General features: G+C 39.8%; 2 protein-coding genes across 8 annotated transcripts in view; one reads left to right on the top strand and one right to left on the bottom strand.

The window, feature by feature from the left end:
- HSPBAP1 (HSPB1 associated protein 1) overlaps positions 1-11,488 on the top strand; it is a 59,754-nt gene extending 48,266 nt beyond the window's left edge. For both annotated transcript variants that reach the window (XM_059162849.1, XM_059162850.1), the window contains 2 exons: positions 10,636-10,746; positions 10,865-11,488. In XM_059162849.1, coding sequence (XP_059018832.1) covers positions 10,636-10,746; positions 10,865-11,398 — 645 coding nt within the window. In that variant the 3' untranslated portion in view covers positions 11,399-11,488. The remainder of the gene's footprint in view (positions 1-10,635; positions 10,747-10,864) is intronic.
- Positions 11,489-13,083: 1,595 nt separating this feature from the next.
- Positions 13,084-19,342, bottom strand: part of PARP14 (poly(ADP-ribose) polymerase family member 14) — a 53,922-nt gene continuing 47,663 nt past the window's right edge. For 5 of the 6 annotated variants that reach the window (XM_059162842.1, XM_059162844.1, XM_059162845.1 and 2 more), the window contains 2 exons: positions 18,854-19,028; positions 15,714-17,959 (listed from right to left, as the gene is read on the bottom strand). In XM_059162842.1, the coding sequence (XP_059018825.1) occupies positions 17,670-17,959; positions 18,854-19,028 (465 nt within the window). In that variant the 3' untranslated portion in view covers positions 15,714-17,669. Of the gene's footprint in view, positions 13,553-15,713; positions 17,960-18,853; positions 19,029-19,342 lie in introns of those variants that run through there. The other variant, XM_059162843.1, reaches the window with a different exon arrangement.

Genomic DNA, 19,342 nt, shown 5'->3' with positions numbered 1-19,342 from the left:
GTGTGTGTGTGTATATATATATATATATATATATAGCCTAACTATAAAACTTAGTGATTAAATTTAACCAACCAATACTACTTCGGTTTGATATGCTACAATTTCTGTATTCAGTGCTCTGTTAATGGGTATTTAGGTCGGAATTAGGGTTTTCAGTGATGAATTATTCTCTTTCTTTTAAGGGTGCACAGTGGGCCCTGATGCTGGTGTGCAGTCTTCTCCTTAGCTGGTGGTGTTAGGAAAGCGGTGTGGGGCTGTCAGGATTTGCCATGTCTGTCCCACATTACCAGTTCTGTCCACATCCAGATGGGCTGGAGATAACTGCTTCTTGGCTCAGGGCCCTTGTTACTAATTGCACAATTCTCAGTCCTGGTTTCTGCCTTTTCTCAAAGAAGAGTCTTTGAATGCTAGGATTTTATTGTTTCATTTCTGCTGGGAAATGAAGGAGGCATTTTCCCTACAATACACTTTGTGTGACCCTAGTTGCCTGCTCTACTTGACAATTAACATGGCTGTCCCGTGAGGCTGAACCAAGGCTTTCTCTGCACCTGTGCCTCTTTAACCAGAGGCTTTGAAGCCTCTGCTTCAGTGGCATCTTACTGTCCTGTACCCAAATCCTGATTGCATTTCTCTTCTCCGTGTGGCTGCTGCCTCCTCCCCTCAGGCTCTCCTTATCCATGGGTACTGGGGAGGGCTTTGGCATAGGTGGAGCCTCAGGGAGACTCTGACAGGAAGCTGCACTGTCTGGGCTTAGAAAAGAGATGTGGCCTTTGTGGGTTAGATGAGCGGTGTGGTGGGAGATCAGTGGACTCAGCTGGTTAGTTACTTAGCTGCTGGTAGCATGCTGAATTACAGTCAGAGCAAATGTCAAGATACAGTCCAGTCCAAGTCCAGAGTCACATCTGCTAGTACTGACAGTAGTACTGACAGTACTTAGCTTCTCAAGGTGGCTCTTTTCATTGTTAGATTCACCTGCCTGCTTGTAACTATACCCATTATTTCTGAAACTCTACAGAATGTTTTTTTTGTTTGTTTTTTAAATATTTGATGATACCTGCCATGTGTCCCTTTAAACTTTTCTTTCCCAGACTCAAAGCCTCTGTTTGCTTTGGTTTCGTTTGGTTTGGTTTGGTTTGGTTTGGTTTGGTTTGGTTTTTTGACAGAGAGAGGGATCACAAGTAGGCAGAGCAGCAGGCAGAGAGAGAGAGGAGGAAGCAGGCTCCCTTTTGAGCAGAGAGCCCAATTTGGGGCTTGATCCCAGGACCCTGAGACCATGATCCGAGCCGAAGGCAGAGACTTAACCCCCTGAGCCACCCAGGTGCCCCAAAACCTTCAGTTTCTTTAATAAGTTTTTTTATATGACTTCTTAAAAATTTTTTCAGACTTTTCACCATTTTGATCATAGACTTCAGAACTAAATGCAGGTTTAAGTTATAGGTCTGCCTTTGTTAGCTGTGTAACCTGGATGATCAGTTCATCTCATCTAGCCCAGCTCTCTGCACCTGGGGAACAGGGATTATAATCACACACACTCCAGAGGCATTTAATCCAGCGCCTGCCACATGAGAAGTGTTTAAAAACGGAAACTACTATGAAGAGGAAGAACTATTATGTCGAGAACAACCCTCTTAATGTATAAATACCAGGAGGTCTCAGTTCACGGAATCAAGGTTTCTCCCTCGCATGACTTAGATCCTCAATTTCTTTTTGCTGCTTATAATATTGCAGTAGCTTTTTTTAGGGATCTGATCTCGCTTTGGGCTCATACTCAGCGCGAGAGTGTCCCTGCTTTTTCACCCAGTCAGCTCCCGTGTCAGGTTGCCCTCCGTCGTGAAGCTGTTAAAGCTGGCTCTTTAAACCCACATCCCACACTTCACACTCCCCTCCCTCAGCTTGTACTGTGTTCTTTGGGGTGAGCATTCCAGCTTGCCAAGGTCATTCCAAATTTGATTCTCTTCTGTGTTTTTGGTAAACTCCTTCAAGCGGGCCTGTGCCCTTTTGGTACGTCATCATTTGTCTTGGAATGTATCCTTGCTCTCTGGTACAAGAGGATACCCCAGGATTGCCTTGGACTTTACCTGCCTCCAACTTGGAAGCTGATCATTTCTCCAAGTGGTCATTGTTCCTTTTAGTGGAGAATGGTATTTAGAAACTGAGATTGGGGCTCTAAAGCTGTTGTTCATTGCTATTGGCATGTTGCTGTTTCTAGACCTTTAAATAATAAAACCAGAATGTGATATAGATAGATAGGTAGATAGATAGATAGATAGATATAGGTATATTTATAATTCTAATTTAAGGTTAAATATAGATATTTTCTTATTTGTGTCCATATTTTTATCTCTTCTCTTACACTGAAAATCATGATCAATCCTAACAGTAACATCTACTTATTTGATACATATTTATGTATCTATATCTATATATATACACACATATATAAATACACACACACACACACAAATATATATAAATATATATATATTTTACCCCTGCCTTGGATGGGAGGGCAGAGAGTGAGAGAGAATCGTAAGCAGGCTCCATGCCCAGTACGGAACCTGTCATGGGGCTCAGTCTCATAACCCTGAGATCATGACCTGAGCTGAAATCAAGAGTTGAATGCTTAACCAGCTGATCCACCCAGGTGCCCCACCCACTTATTTTTTTCCTTTTTAATTTTTAAATTTTTTTATTAACATATAATGTATTATTAGCCCCAGGGGTACAGGTCTGTGAATCAAGCCAGGCTTACACACTTCACAGCACTCACCATAGCAGATGCCTTCCCCAGTGTCCATAACTCAACCACCTTCTCCCTAGCCCCCTACTCCCGGCAACTCTCAGTTTGTTTTGTGAGATTAAGACTCTCTTACGGTTTGTCTCCCTCTTGATCCCATATTGTTTCATTAATTCCCTTCCTACCCCCCAAACCCTCCACGCTGCCTCTCCACTTCCTCATATCAAGGAGATCATATGATAATTGTCTTTCTCTGATTGACTTATTTCACTAAGCATAATACCCTCTAGTTCATCCATGTTGTCACAAATGGCAAGATTTCATTTATTTTGATTGCTGCATAGTATTTCATATATATATATATCACATCTTCTCTATCCATTTATCTGTTGATGGACATTGAGGTTCTTTCCATAGTTTGGCTGTTGTAGACATTGCTGCTATAAACATTTGTCCACCCATATATTTTTTTAAGATGTTATATTTATAATTTCAAAATTCCAATATTATTATTACTAATAATAAAACTTGCAAATAAAATTTAGGATTTCTTTTTAATCCTTTTTATCATTAGACTATATCCCACTAAGGGGCTACAAAGTACTACTGCATTCAGAATTCATTGTGAAGGGATTCTTTTCATTTGTGGCTATGTTACTTAAATTTTAGGTAGGTTTGTTTTGTTTCAGTTTGTTTTCAGCATTAGGATTTACTTTTTTTCATAATTTGACTTTATTTAATATTTTGAATATGTAAAACATTAAATTGTTAAAATGATATTAAAACTCTCCTTTATATAGAGAAGTTTTCTCTTCCTCTCTGTCCCCTCCACTCCATCCCTCTCTCCCCACTAACCCCCACCACAGGGCTCTGTTTCTGTTCTTTTAGTTCATCATTCTAGTGTGTCTTCTTTGTAAACATATATGTAAATAATTAAGTAAATGAATAAATATATTTATGCATGACTTTATATGTGAATAAGAATAGAAACTTTTTTATGTTTCATGTGCTTATTCACACATACTCATATTCCTCTCCTTTCTTATACAGAAAGTAATAAACTAGTGTTCCGCACCCTGCTTTTTTCACATTACAATACTATTCTGAATTTGGTGAATCATAGTACGGAGCAATTTTCACTTTCTTTCCAACAGCTGTGTAGTATCCCACTGTATGGGTGCACCATCGTTCACTTCCTGGTTCCGATGTGGATGGATGTTTGCGTTCTTTCCAGTCTTTTATAATTAGAAATAATGCCAGTGATTAACATTGTGCATATGTTGTTTTATATTTGCTGGAAGAGTGTCTTTGGGGAGAGTCTTAAAAGTGAGTCAGCTTTAATTTTGTTAGGCTTTGCCAAATTTTGCCAAATTTGACAGTGATTGTGCCATTTTGCCTTTCTATCAGTAGCATCTGAGGAAGCTTCTTTTCTCCACAGCCTCACCAACAGGATGTACTGTTGAATTTTTTTGCTTCTGATTTTTGAATCATAGCTGGAAAAAACCTTTCCCTCTTCCAGGTCGTAAAGGAATTCACCAATGCTTTCTTTTAGTTTGGATTGTTTCATTTTTTTACGTTTGGGTCTCTCATCCATTTCAAGGTTTTTACTAGTGTATGGTATAAGGTTGAGATCTATTATTTATTACCAAATGACAATAGAATTGTCAGGGACATCATTTATTTTAAAGTCTGTCTTTTCTGTGATGATTTGAAATATTACCTTTTTTTTTTTTTTTTTTTTTTTAAATTTTTTATTTTTTATAAACATATATTTTTTATAAACATATATTTTTATCCCCAGGTCTGTGAATCACCAGGTTTACACACTTCACAGCACTCACCAAATCACATACCCTCCCCAATGTCCATAATCCCACCCCCTTCTCCCCAACCCCCTCCCCCCGGCAACCCTCAGTTTGTTTTGTGAGATTAAGAGTCACTTATGGTTTGTCTCCCTCCCAATCCCATCTTGTTTCATTTATTCTTCTACCCATTTAAGCCTCCATGCTCCATATACCACAATGGAATACTATGCAGCCATCAAAAGAAATGAAATCTTGCCATTTGCAACAACGTGGATGGAACTAGAGCGTATCATGCTTAGCGAAATAAGTCAAGCAGAGAAAGACAACTATCATATGATCTCCCTGATATGAGGAAGTGGTGATGCAACATGGAAATATTACCTTAATCATATACCAGATATCTCTGTGTACTTGGGTCTGTTTCTTCCACTGGCCTTTCTTCACATTGTTTCAATGCTTCCTACCCTTTTTTACTTAGAGGGGTCTTATAGGATATTTTTAGTATCTGTAGGGCCAGAAACCTTTTCTTTTGCAGTGTTTTCCTGGCTCTTCTTAAATTTTTTTTTTTTTTTTTTTTAGCATGATCTTTAGAATACATCCACCTTCAGGGAGAAAACAATTGATATTTTTATTCCATTTATATGAAATTTAATATGAGCTGTATGGTGTTGAATTGTCCTAACCAGTAATGAGATACCTTTCTTTTTGTCCAAGTCTAGTTGTCTTTGTTCCAGGAGTGTTTTAAAGTTTTCCTCACACTGGATTTGGACATTTCTTTAAAAAAAGGTTTATTCCCGGGCATTTCCTCTTTTTTGGCTGCTGTGGTTAAGTGAGGTGGGTCTTCTCTTCCGTTATATCATCTGAGTAGATATTGTTTGTATATATGAAGGCTATTGATTTTGTGTTAATTTGAATTATTTTCTTGAGTGTGGTGATTTTTTATTGACTTCCTTGGTTTTTCAGGTTTCTCTCCTATTATCTGAAAATTAAGATACTTTTACCTCTTCCTTTCCAATTTATTTTCCTGTATCTTATTTTCCCTTGTCTAATTACATTAGCTAATACTTCTAAATCAATAATAAATAATAATGGAGATAGTGGGCATCTTTGTCTTTTTCTGATTTTAGAGAGAATTCTCTAGTGATTTTTTTTTTTTAAGTAAAATACTGGATTTGGGGGTGAATTGTGTATATATTTTACCATGTTAAGTATCTTTCAATTCATTACTTTTTTGTTTTTTATTTTGTTTTTTAATCCAGAAAAGATGTTAAATATTATTGAATGCCTTTTAAGCACTAATGGAGATGATCATATAATATTCCTCTTTAGTAAATATCTGGTATTTGAGTAAATTAAATCAGTGGATTTCTTAGTATTGATTGAACCATCCTTAATTTCTGGAACAAATCCCATTTGGTTATGATATATCATTTCTTTTTTTTTTTAAGATTTTATTTATTTATTTGACAGACAGAGATCACAAGTAGGCAGAGCAGCAGGCAGAAAGAGAGAGAGGGAGAAGCAGGCTCCCTGTTGAGCAGAGAGCCCAATGTGGGGCTCGATCCCAGGACCCTGGGATCATGACCTGAGCTGAAGGCAGAGGCTTTAACCCATTGAGCCACCCAGGCGCCCCGATATATCATTTCTTAATGTACTGTAGAATGCCACTTGTTCATATTTTATTTAGATTTGAATTCACCTGGCCTCAAGAGTCTGAAAGCCTTCACTATGGTCTTATTAGAAGCTTGTTTTATACCATTTGTTCAGCTGATTCTCAAAGAATTTTCCAAAGGATTGGTGTCAATGAGTATAAACAAGTCATGAGATAGTACTTACAAGTTTGGTACCCAAGGACTTGATGCTGACTTAAGGTGGATGATTTCTGTCCTTCACCAAACCAGGACTCTCATTCCTCCTTTAACTTCGGCGTACATCACAGTTTGAAAACATTCATTCTTCCTTAAATAACTGGAATGCGGACTAGGATCTAAATGACTATATTTTCCTCTGTCACATGTTGCTTTGATTCTTGTCTCTTCAAGTACTGAACCGTAATTTTTTCTTGTTGCCAAATTTAACTCCAAAACCCCTTAGGTTTTAAAACCAACCATATTCCACATAATAACTCAAGCTAAATCCTGACTGTAGTATTCTTGTCACAAGTCACATAGATTTGGGAAAAAAGTAGAAATTCTAGTTCTGTCCAGCTGGCACAATATTCATCTCTTCTCTTTTTCTCTGTTAAAGTGGTATTCTATCTTAATGTATTCCAAAGGATAAAGTATATTCTCAGTTCTTCTCAATTGTGCCTTTTTTTTTTTTTAAAGATTTTATTTATTTATTTGACAGAGAGAGATCACAGTAGGAGAGAGGAAGGGAAGAGATCACAGAGAGAGGAAGGGAAGCAGGCCTCCTGCTGAGCAGAGAGCCCGATGTGGGACTCGATCCCAGGACCCTGAGATCATGACCTGAGCCCAAGGCAGCGGCTTAACCACCTGAGTCACCCAGGCGCCCCTGTGCCTTTTTTTTTTTTTTAATTTTATTTATTTATTTGACAGAGATCACAAGTAGGCAGAGAGGCTGGCAGAGAGGGAGAGAGAGAGAGAGAGAGAGAGAGAGGAGGAAGCAGGCTCCCTGCTGAGCAGAGAGCCCGATGCGGGGCTTGATCCCAGGACCCTGGGATCATGACCCGAGCCAAAGGCAGAGGCCTTAACCCACAGAGCCACTCAGGCACCCCTCAATTGTGCCTTTTTTAATCCTTTTCTTTTAGTATTCCTCCTTATTCTTGTTGTATTGAAATGCATTTATTTTATTGGTACTTTTTCCAAACTTAAAACAATTTTTTCTGTTAATTTTTAAAGGCTTTCCTTTTGCTCTAATAATTTTTCCATTATTATGTCTTTCATTGTATTTATACCTATAAAATAATATGTAGGTAACATATTTGTAGTGGTGTAATTTTGCTCACCCCCTCTCCTTTCTGGATGCAGGGGAGTGGGAGGTACAGCCTTCCAGTTACAGAATGAGTAAGTCACAGGGATGACAGGTGCAGCGTGGGGAATCTAGTCAGAGGTGTTGCAGGAATGTTGGATGGTGACAGATGGTACCTATGCTTGTGAGCACGGCAAAGCCTATAGAGCTGTTGAATCCTGATGTCATACACCTGAAACGAATGTAACACTGTGTTGATTATACTTCAATTAAAAAAAATTCTTAGAGGTTCTGAGAGCTTCTAGGAGTTTTACTTCTTTAAAATTTCACTTGCTTTAAACAAATGCAGCTTTCTAAAACCCTGTTAAGAAGAAAATGGACTTTAGTTTCCCAAATAAATACATTTGAATACTCAGTGGAAAAACAGTAAAGTGTACAGTTCAGAAATTTTATGTATAGTCAAGAATTATGCAATACTACCATAATCAATTTTTGAACATTTTCATCAACCTAAAAAGAAACCCTATATATATGAGTATTTGCTCTCTGATTTTCCTCTGTAACCGTAAGTGGTCACCAACCTATTTTCTGTCTCTCTAGATTTGCCAATTCCGGAATCATGTAGTACATGGTTTTTTTGTGGCCAGCATCTTTCATTCAGTATTACATGTTTTCAGGATTCATCTATGTTATAGCATGTATCAGTACTTGATTCCTTTTTATGGCTAAATAATATTCCATTGAATGGATATACACATTTTGTTTATCTATTCATCAGCTGGTGGACATGTGGGTTGTGTCTACTTTTTGCAGTTACAAATAATGCTATTACTAACATTTATGTACAAGTTTTTATGTGACCATATGTTTTCATTATCTTGCATGTACATTTAGGAGTGGAATTTCTGGATCCTTTGGTTTGGTATAATGGATCGTAAAGACTCTGGTCTGAGTTTCAGTCTGGAGTCTGAAATCTGTAGGATGGCTAACAGACTAGAAACCCACTCATTCAGGATTTCTGTTAGAATCCTGAGGCACAATACCTTATTCTCTAGGAAACCTTAGTTTTTGCCTCAGGCCTTCACCTGAGGTCTACCTACATTATTGAAGATAATTTCCTTTACCTAAAGTCAACTGATTTTAAAGGTTAATCATCTTCAAAGTATTTTCACAGCAACATTTAGACTAGGGTTTGACCAAACAACTAGCCTAACCAAGTTAGCTAATAAAATTAACCACCACATTTGGCAACTCTGTGTTTAGCCTTTTGAGGAACTGCCAGGCTGTTTCTTTCTTTTTTTTTTTTTTTAAAGATTTTATTTATTTATTTGACAGAGAGAAATCACAAGTAGGCAGAGAGGCAGGCAGAGAGAGAGAGGAGGAAGCAGGCTCCCTGCTGAGCAGAGAGCCCGATGCGGGACTCGATCCCAGGACCCTGAGATCATGACCTGAGCCAAAGGCAGCGGCTTAACCACTGAGCCACCCAGGCGCCCTGCCAGGCTGTTTCTAAAGCCATTTACATTCTGACCAGCAATGTGTGACTATTCTGATTTCTCCACATCCTCACCAACACTTGTTATTATCTGTCTTTTTTATGATAGTCATACTAGTGTGGAGTGGTGTCTTATCATGGAAATTTCATTCATTTTCACTGTGGTATGATATTCTCTTATATAAGTGTACCCCATTTTATTGGTTCCCTGTTCTGTTGATGGATAATTGAGTTGTTTCCAATTTTTTGCTTTTATAAATAGGATATTCTTGTACACATGTACAAGAGTTTCTCTAAAGAATATATATTTCTTGCCCATGTGGGTAGCTCAGTTGGATGAGTGACTGCCTTCGCCTCAGGTCGTGATCCTGGAGTCTTGGGATCAAGTCCCACATCAGGCTCCCTCTTCGGCAGGGAGTCTGCTTCTCACTCTGACCTCTTTCCTCTCATGCTCTCTCTCTCAAGCTCTCTCTCTCTCCCCCAAATAAATTAATAAAATCTTTTTTAAAAAGTATGTATTTCTCTGGGTGCAGAAATTCTGGTCTGCAGGGGGTACAATACCCAAGTTTACAAGATAACACCAACATGTTTTCCAGATGGCCATACCAGTTTGCACTCCCACCATCAGTGAGTCCGTCAATGCACATTTTTCTACCACTTGGAATTATCAGACTCTCTTTTGCCAATTTCACCAGTTTCTCGATTTGCATTTCCCTGATTATTCATGAGGTCAAACATATTTTCATGGGTTTTTTAAAAAGATTTTTATTTATTTATTTGACAGACAGAGATCACAAGCTGGTAGAGAGGCAGGCAGAGAGAGAGAGAGGAAGGGAAGCAGGCTCCTTGCTGAGCAGAGAGCCCAATGTGGTGCTCAATTCCAGGACCCTGGGATCATGACCTGAGCCGAAGGCAGAGGCCTTAACCCACTGAGCCACCCAGGCTCAGTTTATTAAAGGTTTATTAAAACCTTTCACGTTTTAATAAATATGTGATTGCTCTTTTTCTGAAATGCTTGTCTTCATGCCTCTTGCCTATTTTTAAAAATTGGATTATTTGTTTGATGTGTATAGATTCTTTATATATCCTGGATATTAACCTTTATCAGTTTTATGTATTACACATATCTGGTTTGCTTTTTTTCCTTTTGTTGCCTTTGGATGAACAGAAGTCGTTGATTTTAATGTAATTTATCCTTAATGCTCTAATTTATGCTTATTATGTCTTTAAAAAACCATATTTGGATTTTTAGCCATTTCATTCTTGTGGCCAAGCATGTTTATTATAATTTTTCTTCCATTAAGAAAGTTTTTAAAATTCTTAAGTATTATTTCTATGTATGTAGTGCCTTTTTTAAAAAATATTTTAAACTTGTCAACAAATGAAAGAGATTGGAAGAAATATCACAAAGTAGTTCATTCTTAAGGGCTATGTCTTATAGACAGGATAAAACTTCAATGTGGTCGGTGAAATATTTTACAACTCTTCTAGATGTCAGGTGATAGTGAATACAGAAAAGTTGTGATCTGCCAAAACATGTTCCTTCCTTCTCTAAAAAAGCTTATATTAATGAGCAAACAGGGCCCACAATTAATAGAGACTCTACTCTGTTTTAAGCCATGAGACAAAGTGACAGATGAAAACAATGTGCTTTTTAAATCTTGCCTCAGGAAGAGGACCACCAAGCCCGAGTAGAAGAGGCAATCACACGCATGCTTGTGTGTGCCCTGAAGACCGCAGAGGATCCAACCAATACCAGAGCTTGGTTAAACCCAACTGAGGTAGGCTGTTCATCGTGGCAGTTAGTTTCCTGTGATTAATCAACCCTTGCTAGAACATTTGTTTTCTAATTTATGTAAGTGCATATAGCCATTCTAAGGAGTTTTACTTTTTCCCTAGGTTGAGGAAACATCCCACGAAGTCAATTGTCGCTACTTAAATAGAGCTGTTTCTGCCCTTTTTGATCATTACAGAACATCTAAGGTCATAGAAATCCAAGCCCTGAGAACAAATAGAGAGGACATGAAACAGGAGGGCTTGAATGTGCACAATCGCACGGCGGTGGAACAAACAGGTGGCCAGGACGTAATCCTGGGAACAGGAAAATGGGAGGCAGCAAGTCCCTTTGGCCCTGATCTGGTTCCTGTAATACTGAGTTCTGAAGAACTACCCTCAGAGAGAGGAGGCATATTTGAAGGTGATGGTAAAGACTTTGTAGGCAAAGATGGAGAACACTCTGGAAAACTGCGTTGTACCAAGAGGCAACGAATGATGAGTAAAAGTGAGGATGCAGTTGTGGAACAAATTGCTTCAAATAGTAGTATGGCTCCTTCTCAAACATTCATTTCTACAGATGACTTGCTGGACTGCTTGGTGAATCCACAAGTAACCAGGATAGTGGCACAACTTCTGATACAAGGAAGGAGTTTGTAGTTCTAAGGAAATGACTTTTAAAATAATACTTTAAAAATATTTTTAAGTAGTTTGATCATTAAATTAAAAAATGGCAGAGCACAAAATTAATTTGTAGGCCAGCGTGCTTGTAAATGCACTTGTTCTTTAGACCTAATTGTGTTTCAGTCTCTTGCCACCTTCATTCACGAACATCGCTCTCCGAGCCAGCCAGCTCTTTGTTACTTGTTAGGCCTTCTTTCTTCAGTGACTTTGCCTTTCCTCTCACATCTGGTCCTTTTAGCTGATCTCAAATGTAAGCCCCAGGTGTTCTTAACAGAAAGTAATACCTCTTCAGCAGTCTCAAGGCGAGGTCGGCCTGCTGCTTGTTTTTGTAAATAAAGGTTTACTGGAGCACAGCCATGCCATTCATTACATATTGCTGATGGCAGCTTTAGAGTTACAGTGTCAGAGTTGAGCAGTGACCAAGCCAGTGTGGCCCGCAAGACTGAAAATACTGTCTATCCCCTCAGAGAGAAAGTTTGCCAACCCCTGGCCAAATGCATCCATTGGGTGGCTTCTAGCCTTGATCCAAAGTGATTGATTACACCTATGACACCTGCAGAATTTTCACTGGCTAATCCCTGTCACCCAGAGCAGGATACCAATCAGGAAAAAAGTCGGCGGGGTCCAATATAAGGCTTCATTATGGAAGGAACTGGGACATCTAGGAACACTAGTCCTGGGAAGGAAAAGCACTGGATGTTACTGGCTCCTGCAATGGACTAAAGGTTTGGTCTAGTGGGATTGAGCCTTCTTTCATTACATTTGCAAGAAGATCTGGGGATAATTATTACCATTACTGTCTAACTAAGACTTTAGAAATTAGGGCACGTGGGTGGCTTAGTCAGCTCAGGTCATGATCTGCCTTCAGCTCAGGTCATGATCCCACGTCCTGGGATCGAGTCCTGAATCAGGCTTCAGGGGGTCTGCTTCTCCCTCTACCCCTCTCTCTGCTCCTGATCTCGAGCTCTCTCTCCCTCTCTCTCTCTCATATAAATAAAATCTAAAAAAAAAAAAAAAAAAAAAGAATTTAGAAATTAGAAAAGTGTATGGATCTCTGAGTAACCATTTGTGAAACAAATATATAACAAAAGGTAAGCAAATTAATCTTTTAAGATGAAGTGACTACTGGCTCCATCCTTGTCAGTCTTCAGATTCAGGGTATCAAGTACATCCAAAGAAAACATATGCCTTCTAGCAGTGAGGGAGGTGTTATATGAACATGTCCAGGAAAAGAAGGGTCTGGAAGAGACCTGTCTGTAGCACTTACTATGATTGACCATTGTATACCTATTTATTTTCTTCCCCAATCAGAATGTCACTCCATGGGGTATGGACTTTGTTTTGATTATTATGGAGTCACAGAGCATTGATCAGAGTGCCCAGCATAGGGTAGGGGCTTGTTCAGTATTTGGCTGAGTGGATTATAAAAGGAAGAACTTGTTGGCAACACTCCATCAAACACATTGTGGTAGAAGGTGTTGTGGCCAAGGATAAGATGTCTGTTCCCCTTAGTAGGTAGATCCTTATTGCAGAACTAGACATACTGTTTTCTTCAGATATTTTATTTTTGATGTTTGCTACTCCTTTGACTACTGTTTTTCAAATTGCAGATTGTGGCCCATTAGTAAGTAATAAAATCGATATAGTGGGCAAGACCAGCATTTTTTTTTAAATATTTTATTTATTTATTTGACAGACAAAGATCACAAGTAGGCAGAGAGCGGGCAGAGATAGGAGGAAGCAGGCTCCTGCTGAGCAGAGAGCCCGACGTGGGGCTCGATCCCAGGACCCTGGGATCACGACCCGAGCCAAAGGCAGAGGCTTCAACCCACTGAGCCACCCAGGGGCCCCAAGACCAGCATTTTTTAAAAGTTAAATAGAATAGGTTATTTCAGTTAATTCATTAGTAAGTATAAATATTATTTCATGAAATTTCCCAGGAAAAGTATTTTTTTTTTTGGATAAATATATTTCATATAACTTTTCAGTTGTATCTGTGTATGAACTGGGCCTGATATAAATTGTTTTTCTTCATGTCCTCCTGTAGGTTGGGGTCACAAAAGTTTGAAGGAGATTCTGAAACAAAGCACTTGATGCAGTTGGAGGTAACAGTCTTTGACATGCAGAGAGCTGGAAAGAGAGTTAAGACATTAGTATGAAGGGATTTCTAAGTATAAATGGGTGATGGGAGATAGTTTCCTGATTTTATCAAGATAGAGATCTTGGCTATCTGTGAAGGAGAGTATGTCAGTGAGGAAAGATAGTCAAACGGGGGGACCATTGGGCGCTCAGGGAGCTGGGTCCCATTTCATCCTGCATTTCTTGTATAAGCAAGCATGTGTGAGTGAAATTATTAGATAAATATATTGACCCTGCAGAGGCCAGAGGCCTTAAAGACTACAGGCTCATCCCCTGCTCCCAGGACCGGGCCACTCCTGGGTGGGGCAACAGGTTCCAGCTCATCTCACTGAGTCTCACTGAGACTGTAAGAACTACAAACAAAAGTTCTATTAAGAATATAGCTGAGCAACAGCAAAGGAAACAGTCAACAAAACAAAGAGGCAACTCACAGAATGGGAGAAGATATTCACAAATGACTCTCTAGACAAAGGGCTGATATCCAAGATGTATAAAGAACTCCTCAAACTCAACACTCACGAAACACATAATCACGTCAAAAAATGGGCAGAAGACATGAACAGACACTTCTCCAAAGAAGACATACAAATGGCTAACAGACACATGAAAAAATATTCATCATCATTAGCCATTAGGGAGATTCAATTCAAAACCACATTGAGATACCACCTTACACCAGTTAGAATGGCCAAAATTAACAAGACAAGAAACAACAAGTGTTGGAGAGGATGTGGAGAAAGGGGAACCCTCTTACACTGGTGGTGGGAATGCAAGTTGGTGCAGCCACTTTGGAAACCAGTGTGGAGATTCCTTGAGAAATTAAAAATAGAGCTTCTCTATGACCCTGCAATTACACTACTGGGTATTTACCCCAAAGATACAAATGTAGTGAAAAGAAGGGCCATCTGTACCCCAGTGTTCATAGCAGCAATGGCCACAGTTGCCAAACTGTGGAAAGAGCTAAGATGCTCTTCAACAGACGAATGAATAAAGAAGATAAGGTCCATATATGCAATGGAGTATTATACCTCCATCAGAAAAGATGAATATACAACTTTTGTATCAACGTGGACAGGACTAGAGGAGATTATGCTGAGTGAAATAAGTCAAGCAGAGAGAGTCAATTATCATATGATTTCACTTACTTGTGGAGCATAAGGAATAACATGGAGGACATTAGGAGAAGGAAAGGAAGGGTGAATTGGGGGAAATTGGAGGGGGAGATGAACCATGAGAGACTATGGACTCTGAGAAACAAACTGAGGGTTTTGGAGGGGAGGGTAGAGGGATAGGTGAGCCTTGGTGGGTACTAAGGAGGGCAGGTATTGCGTGGAGCATTGGGTGTGGTGCATAAACAATGAATCTTGGAACACTGAAAAAATAATTTTTTTTTTAAAGTTAAAAAAAAGTACGGCTCAGCGTTGCACCTAACATGTCCGGCATCAGTAAGGCTAACCTGTCCAGTTGGCACAGTGGCTAAGACCCATGAGCTTTTCATGGCCCCAAAATGTTTTAGTTTCTTTTGAATTTTTTAAAAAAACCCATATAATCTAGTTTTCATTGCATTCATGTTCGTATCAGTGCAGTTGGAAAATGTAATTGTTAATACTTTTTCACTTTTTATGGAGTAAGGGGCCCATGAAGGCAGAAGTCTCTGGAGCCATGAAAGTCATAGGCAGTTCGAGTATCAGGATTATCAGAATCATTTGAGGTGTTTGCTGAAAATGCAGATATCTAGGCACCTCTCTAGAGCTACAGAACGTGACTCCTTTGGGGTGGGCCAGGACTTGCTAGCTCAGCAAACACTTAAGGACCTAAGATGATACCTAAGGACCTAAACACTAAGGACCTAAGAATACCAAAAATGTTTAAAAATCTCTGGCCCTAGAGGAATCCCCTAAGACCCATCACAGTCTTGAATTGAGCTTGGTTTAGCAGGAGCTTCCTGTGGGAGTCCATCTGCCCTTCAGATTTACTGAACTAAACCTGTACTGCGCTCTTACTGTCATTTTCAGCTGAATATTATTAACACTCTGGGCACCCCCTGATGCTCTCATGGTTTCTTGTAGTCTTTTATCAACAGTGGCCTGTGTTTATCATTCAGCTTTCCTGTATCTAGATGCCCTTAAGGATAAAGAGGTTTACCACCAGATAGTTTCCAAGTATTTTATTCAAAAAGGAGGTACATGACATTTCTTTAGATTGAGGATAACTATAACATTTACTGACTGGATGAGCTGAGCTCAGAGGCCGGTGGCTGGGAAGCCATGCCCAAGCAATAATGAGTCAAGCCACTTAACAAACTAACAGCAACAGGGGCACTTGGATGGCTCAGGCAGGTAAGCATCTGATGCTTGATTTCAGCTCAGGTCAGATAGGGCCCCGTGTCAGGCTCTGCACTCAGCAGGGAGTCTGCTTGAGATTCTCTCCCTTTCTCTCTCTCTCTCTCTCTCAAAATAAATAAATCTTAAAAAACAAAGCAAAACAAAAACCAGCAAGAAAAACTTCAAGATGTCCGTTAATGAAGTGGAACTCTGGTCCCCTCAACTTCCTGTACTTGAGGCAAGTAGTTCACAGCAGCCAAGGAAGAGCTCCTTTCGCCTCCTCGCAACACCCCCTAGTGTCAGAGCGCACCACCTGCACAGGGCATCAGCTCTAGCCTCTTGGCCTACAGAGCTTCAAATGAAGACTCTAACAGAAACCAAAGCCAGAAGGAAAAAGCCAAGGAAATATGAGGGTCATTCATAGATTACCTGAGATGCTCCCGAAATGGTAACATTAATCTAAAGGCTATGCTCTGTAGTGGTGTAGTGGTAACACAGGAATCGGGACTGGGTTTCTGTCTCTAAGGGCTACCACCTAGGTGACCCCAGGCAAGGAAGCTTCTTATACTCTGAGCGTCAGTTTCCCCAACTTTAAGATGGGGATACAATTCTTACCTGACAGGATTGTTTGGAGGAATAAGATAAATACTATAAAGCACATATTATATTACCTGGTACGATCTAGGCACTCAATAAACCGTATCTGAATCTGAAATTTATCTGGGGAAAATTTTTTAAAAAACCAACACTACTATTTAATAGATACTGAGCTAGCAAATTAGCAATATGGCTGCTTAATTCCTCTGGTTTATTTAAAGTCTTTAAAATCATCAAAAGCTAGACTGCCAAGGAAAATATTAATAATACTGGAACTCACTTAATCTTAACATAGTAGAAGGGTTTCACCCTGAAAGTATCCCACTGTTGTCACTGTCATCTAATTTCTGTCACCAACAGAAGTTAGATGAAGGCAGATTTGGGGTCAACATGGAAAAGGACCACTCGGAGCCAGAACTGCTGTGTTGCACAAGTCCATGGGACCCAGTTCCCATGGGCCACAAGCTAGACCACGGCCCCTCAACTGTACAGGACACAGAAGCCAGGCTGGAGTTGTCCCACATATCCCACTGCACATGGTGCAGTTTGTGAAGAACAGAATTCCCTGTCACAGAATCTTTTCAATTTAAGGCAAAGTGACAAGTCAAGGATATTAAAGAGATGGCTCCTACTTTGGTTGGAGTCTAACTAATTTTTTTCTTTCTTAGTTGGTTTATGGAATGTTCTGGAGCATCTATTTACATCAGGCACAGATCTCATCCCAGGAATTAAAAAAAGAGAGAGAGACAACATCCCTGGCCGCCTGGAAATGAGCAGTCCTCCCCACTCAGTAATACTGTGCTTCTCACAGGAATATGGCATCCCGACATGATATACAGCTGTCTCCTTTGCAGCAGCGCTGAAATTGCATAGCTGTGCTCTCTGCCTTTAAGGTGAACTCATTCTCTCCTTCCCAAGACTACACCCTGTTCTTTCCTTCTGCAGATTTGATGTCCATGGTTGTGGATACACAGTTGTAACTCAGTTATGTGATTTAAATTCTCAAATGTATTGCTGTTAAGACAGGTTCATTCCAGGTATGAAGGAGAAGTTGAAGAAAGTCTGATTTCAGTGACAAGGATCCTTTGATCTTACAAAATGCTGTTAAGAGGGAAAAAAATCTAAAACTTGTTTTACAACTTGGCATGTATAGATGAGCAATGTCTTCTGGGAAGGATACTCAGATGTTAATTGGTAAAAGTAATGAGGTACTCTGGGTAAGCCTGGTAGTCATAAAATACCACAAATAAGTGGGGATTCCGCACACAATCTGTGACAGTGTCATACAGGTCAGTAGGGTTTTCAGGGCTCTTTGGAGGAGGCACAATTAGTGAGTGATTTCCACGTGTGTAGTTTCCAGTAAGTACTCGCACATAGTACATATGCTTTCTCCCATGGCTGTCTGGTCTGGAGTATATATCATTAGCAGAATAACAGGCATCAACAGCGAAATAGGTTCCCTTTCCATATGCCACAGCTGTGAAGAGAAAAAACATTTTTAAGAGGTTCAGTTTACATTGGGTATTTACCTCCAAAGATAGAAATGTAGTGAAAAGAAGGGTCATCTGTACCCCAATGTTCATAGCAGCAATGGCCACATTCGCCAAACTGTGGAAAGAGCTAAGATGTCCTTCAACAGACAAATGGATAAAGAAGATGTGGTCCATATACACTATGGAGTATTATGCCTCCATCAGAAAGCATGAATACCCAACTTTTATATCAACATGGATGGGACTGGAAGAGATGCTGAGTGAAGTAACTCAAGCAGAAAGAGTCAATTATCACACGGTTTCACTTACTTGTGGAGCATAAGGAATAACACGGAGGACATTGGGAGATGGAGAGAAGTGAGTAGGGGGAAATCAGAGGGGGAGATGGACCATGAGAGACTGTGGACTCTGAGAAACAAACTGAGGATTTAGGAGGGGTGGGGGTGGGGGATGGGTGAGCCAGGTGGTGGGTTTTAAGGAGGGAATGTATTGCATGGAGCACTGGGCGTGGTGCATAAACAATGAATCTTAGAACACTGAAAAAACAAAGTTAAAAAAACAACTTCAGTTTAGTCTATAATCTTATGTGTTTACCCAATACGTCAAATAAGGTTAAAATAATGTTCAGTTCTTCTCTCCAAAGCCTCCTAAAATTTTTTTTTCATGTGTTTTAAATTTTTAAATGTCATTCCTCCAACCCAGAGGTCCAGGCAGTTCTTCTGGGGTGAAACATAACGAGCACAGCCTTGAAACTCTGGCCGCAGCATGGCCGCCAACCACGAAGGGACACAATGCAATCAGTCCACACTGTCCCTCGCCAGTTTGGGTTCTCACAGCTGACACCCCATTCAGAGCAGCCAGATTACTTGCTTTCTTACCGTTCTTTCCAGCATAACTGCGGTTAAAGCCATTTCGGTTGACATGTGGCACGGAGTCAGCATCTGTCCCATGGAAGAGCTGCTTCTCATTGTTTTTATGCCCGTTCTTGGTATCCATGGTTTTCTTCCTTGTTTGGTAGCAATTCCAGAGATCTGGATTCTGGATCCTCTCAATCTGCAAATCAACAAGGAGAAATATTCTGTCGGTGCCAAGAGCCTTTGGCAAGATACAGATATGACCATTATTTTTCATAAATAAAAATTAAAATAAGTTCAATGCCAGATGGCACCATTCTACATTCAGAAATCTTTTTAGATCCAGTGTTTCACAAAAGCAGACCTTGGGAAGAGATTTAATTTCAGTTTTTAACATCTTGTACTGCACTACATGAGAGCAAACAGTGTTTAGGATTTGACCAAGCCTCTCCAACTCCTGCTTTTTATCTTCAGTTCAATGGCTGCTCTGGTTGCTGTCTACTTCACTCAGTC

Source organism: Mustela lutreola, chromosome 2, assembly GCF_030435805.1.
Source record: "Mustela lutreola isolate mMusLut2 chromosome 2, mMusLut2.pri, whole genome shotgun sequence".
Taxonomy (NCBI): Eukaryota; Metazoa; Chordata; class Mammalia; order Carnivora; family Mustelidae; genus Mustela; species Mustela lutreola.
This window is presented reverse-complemented; position numbering and strand designations above follow the sequence as displayed.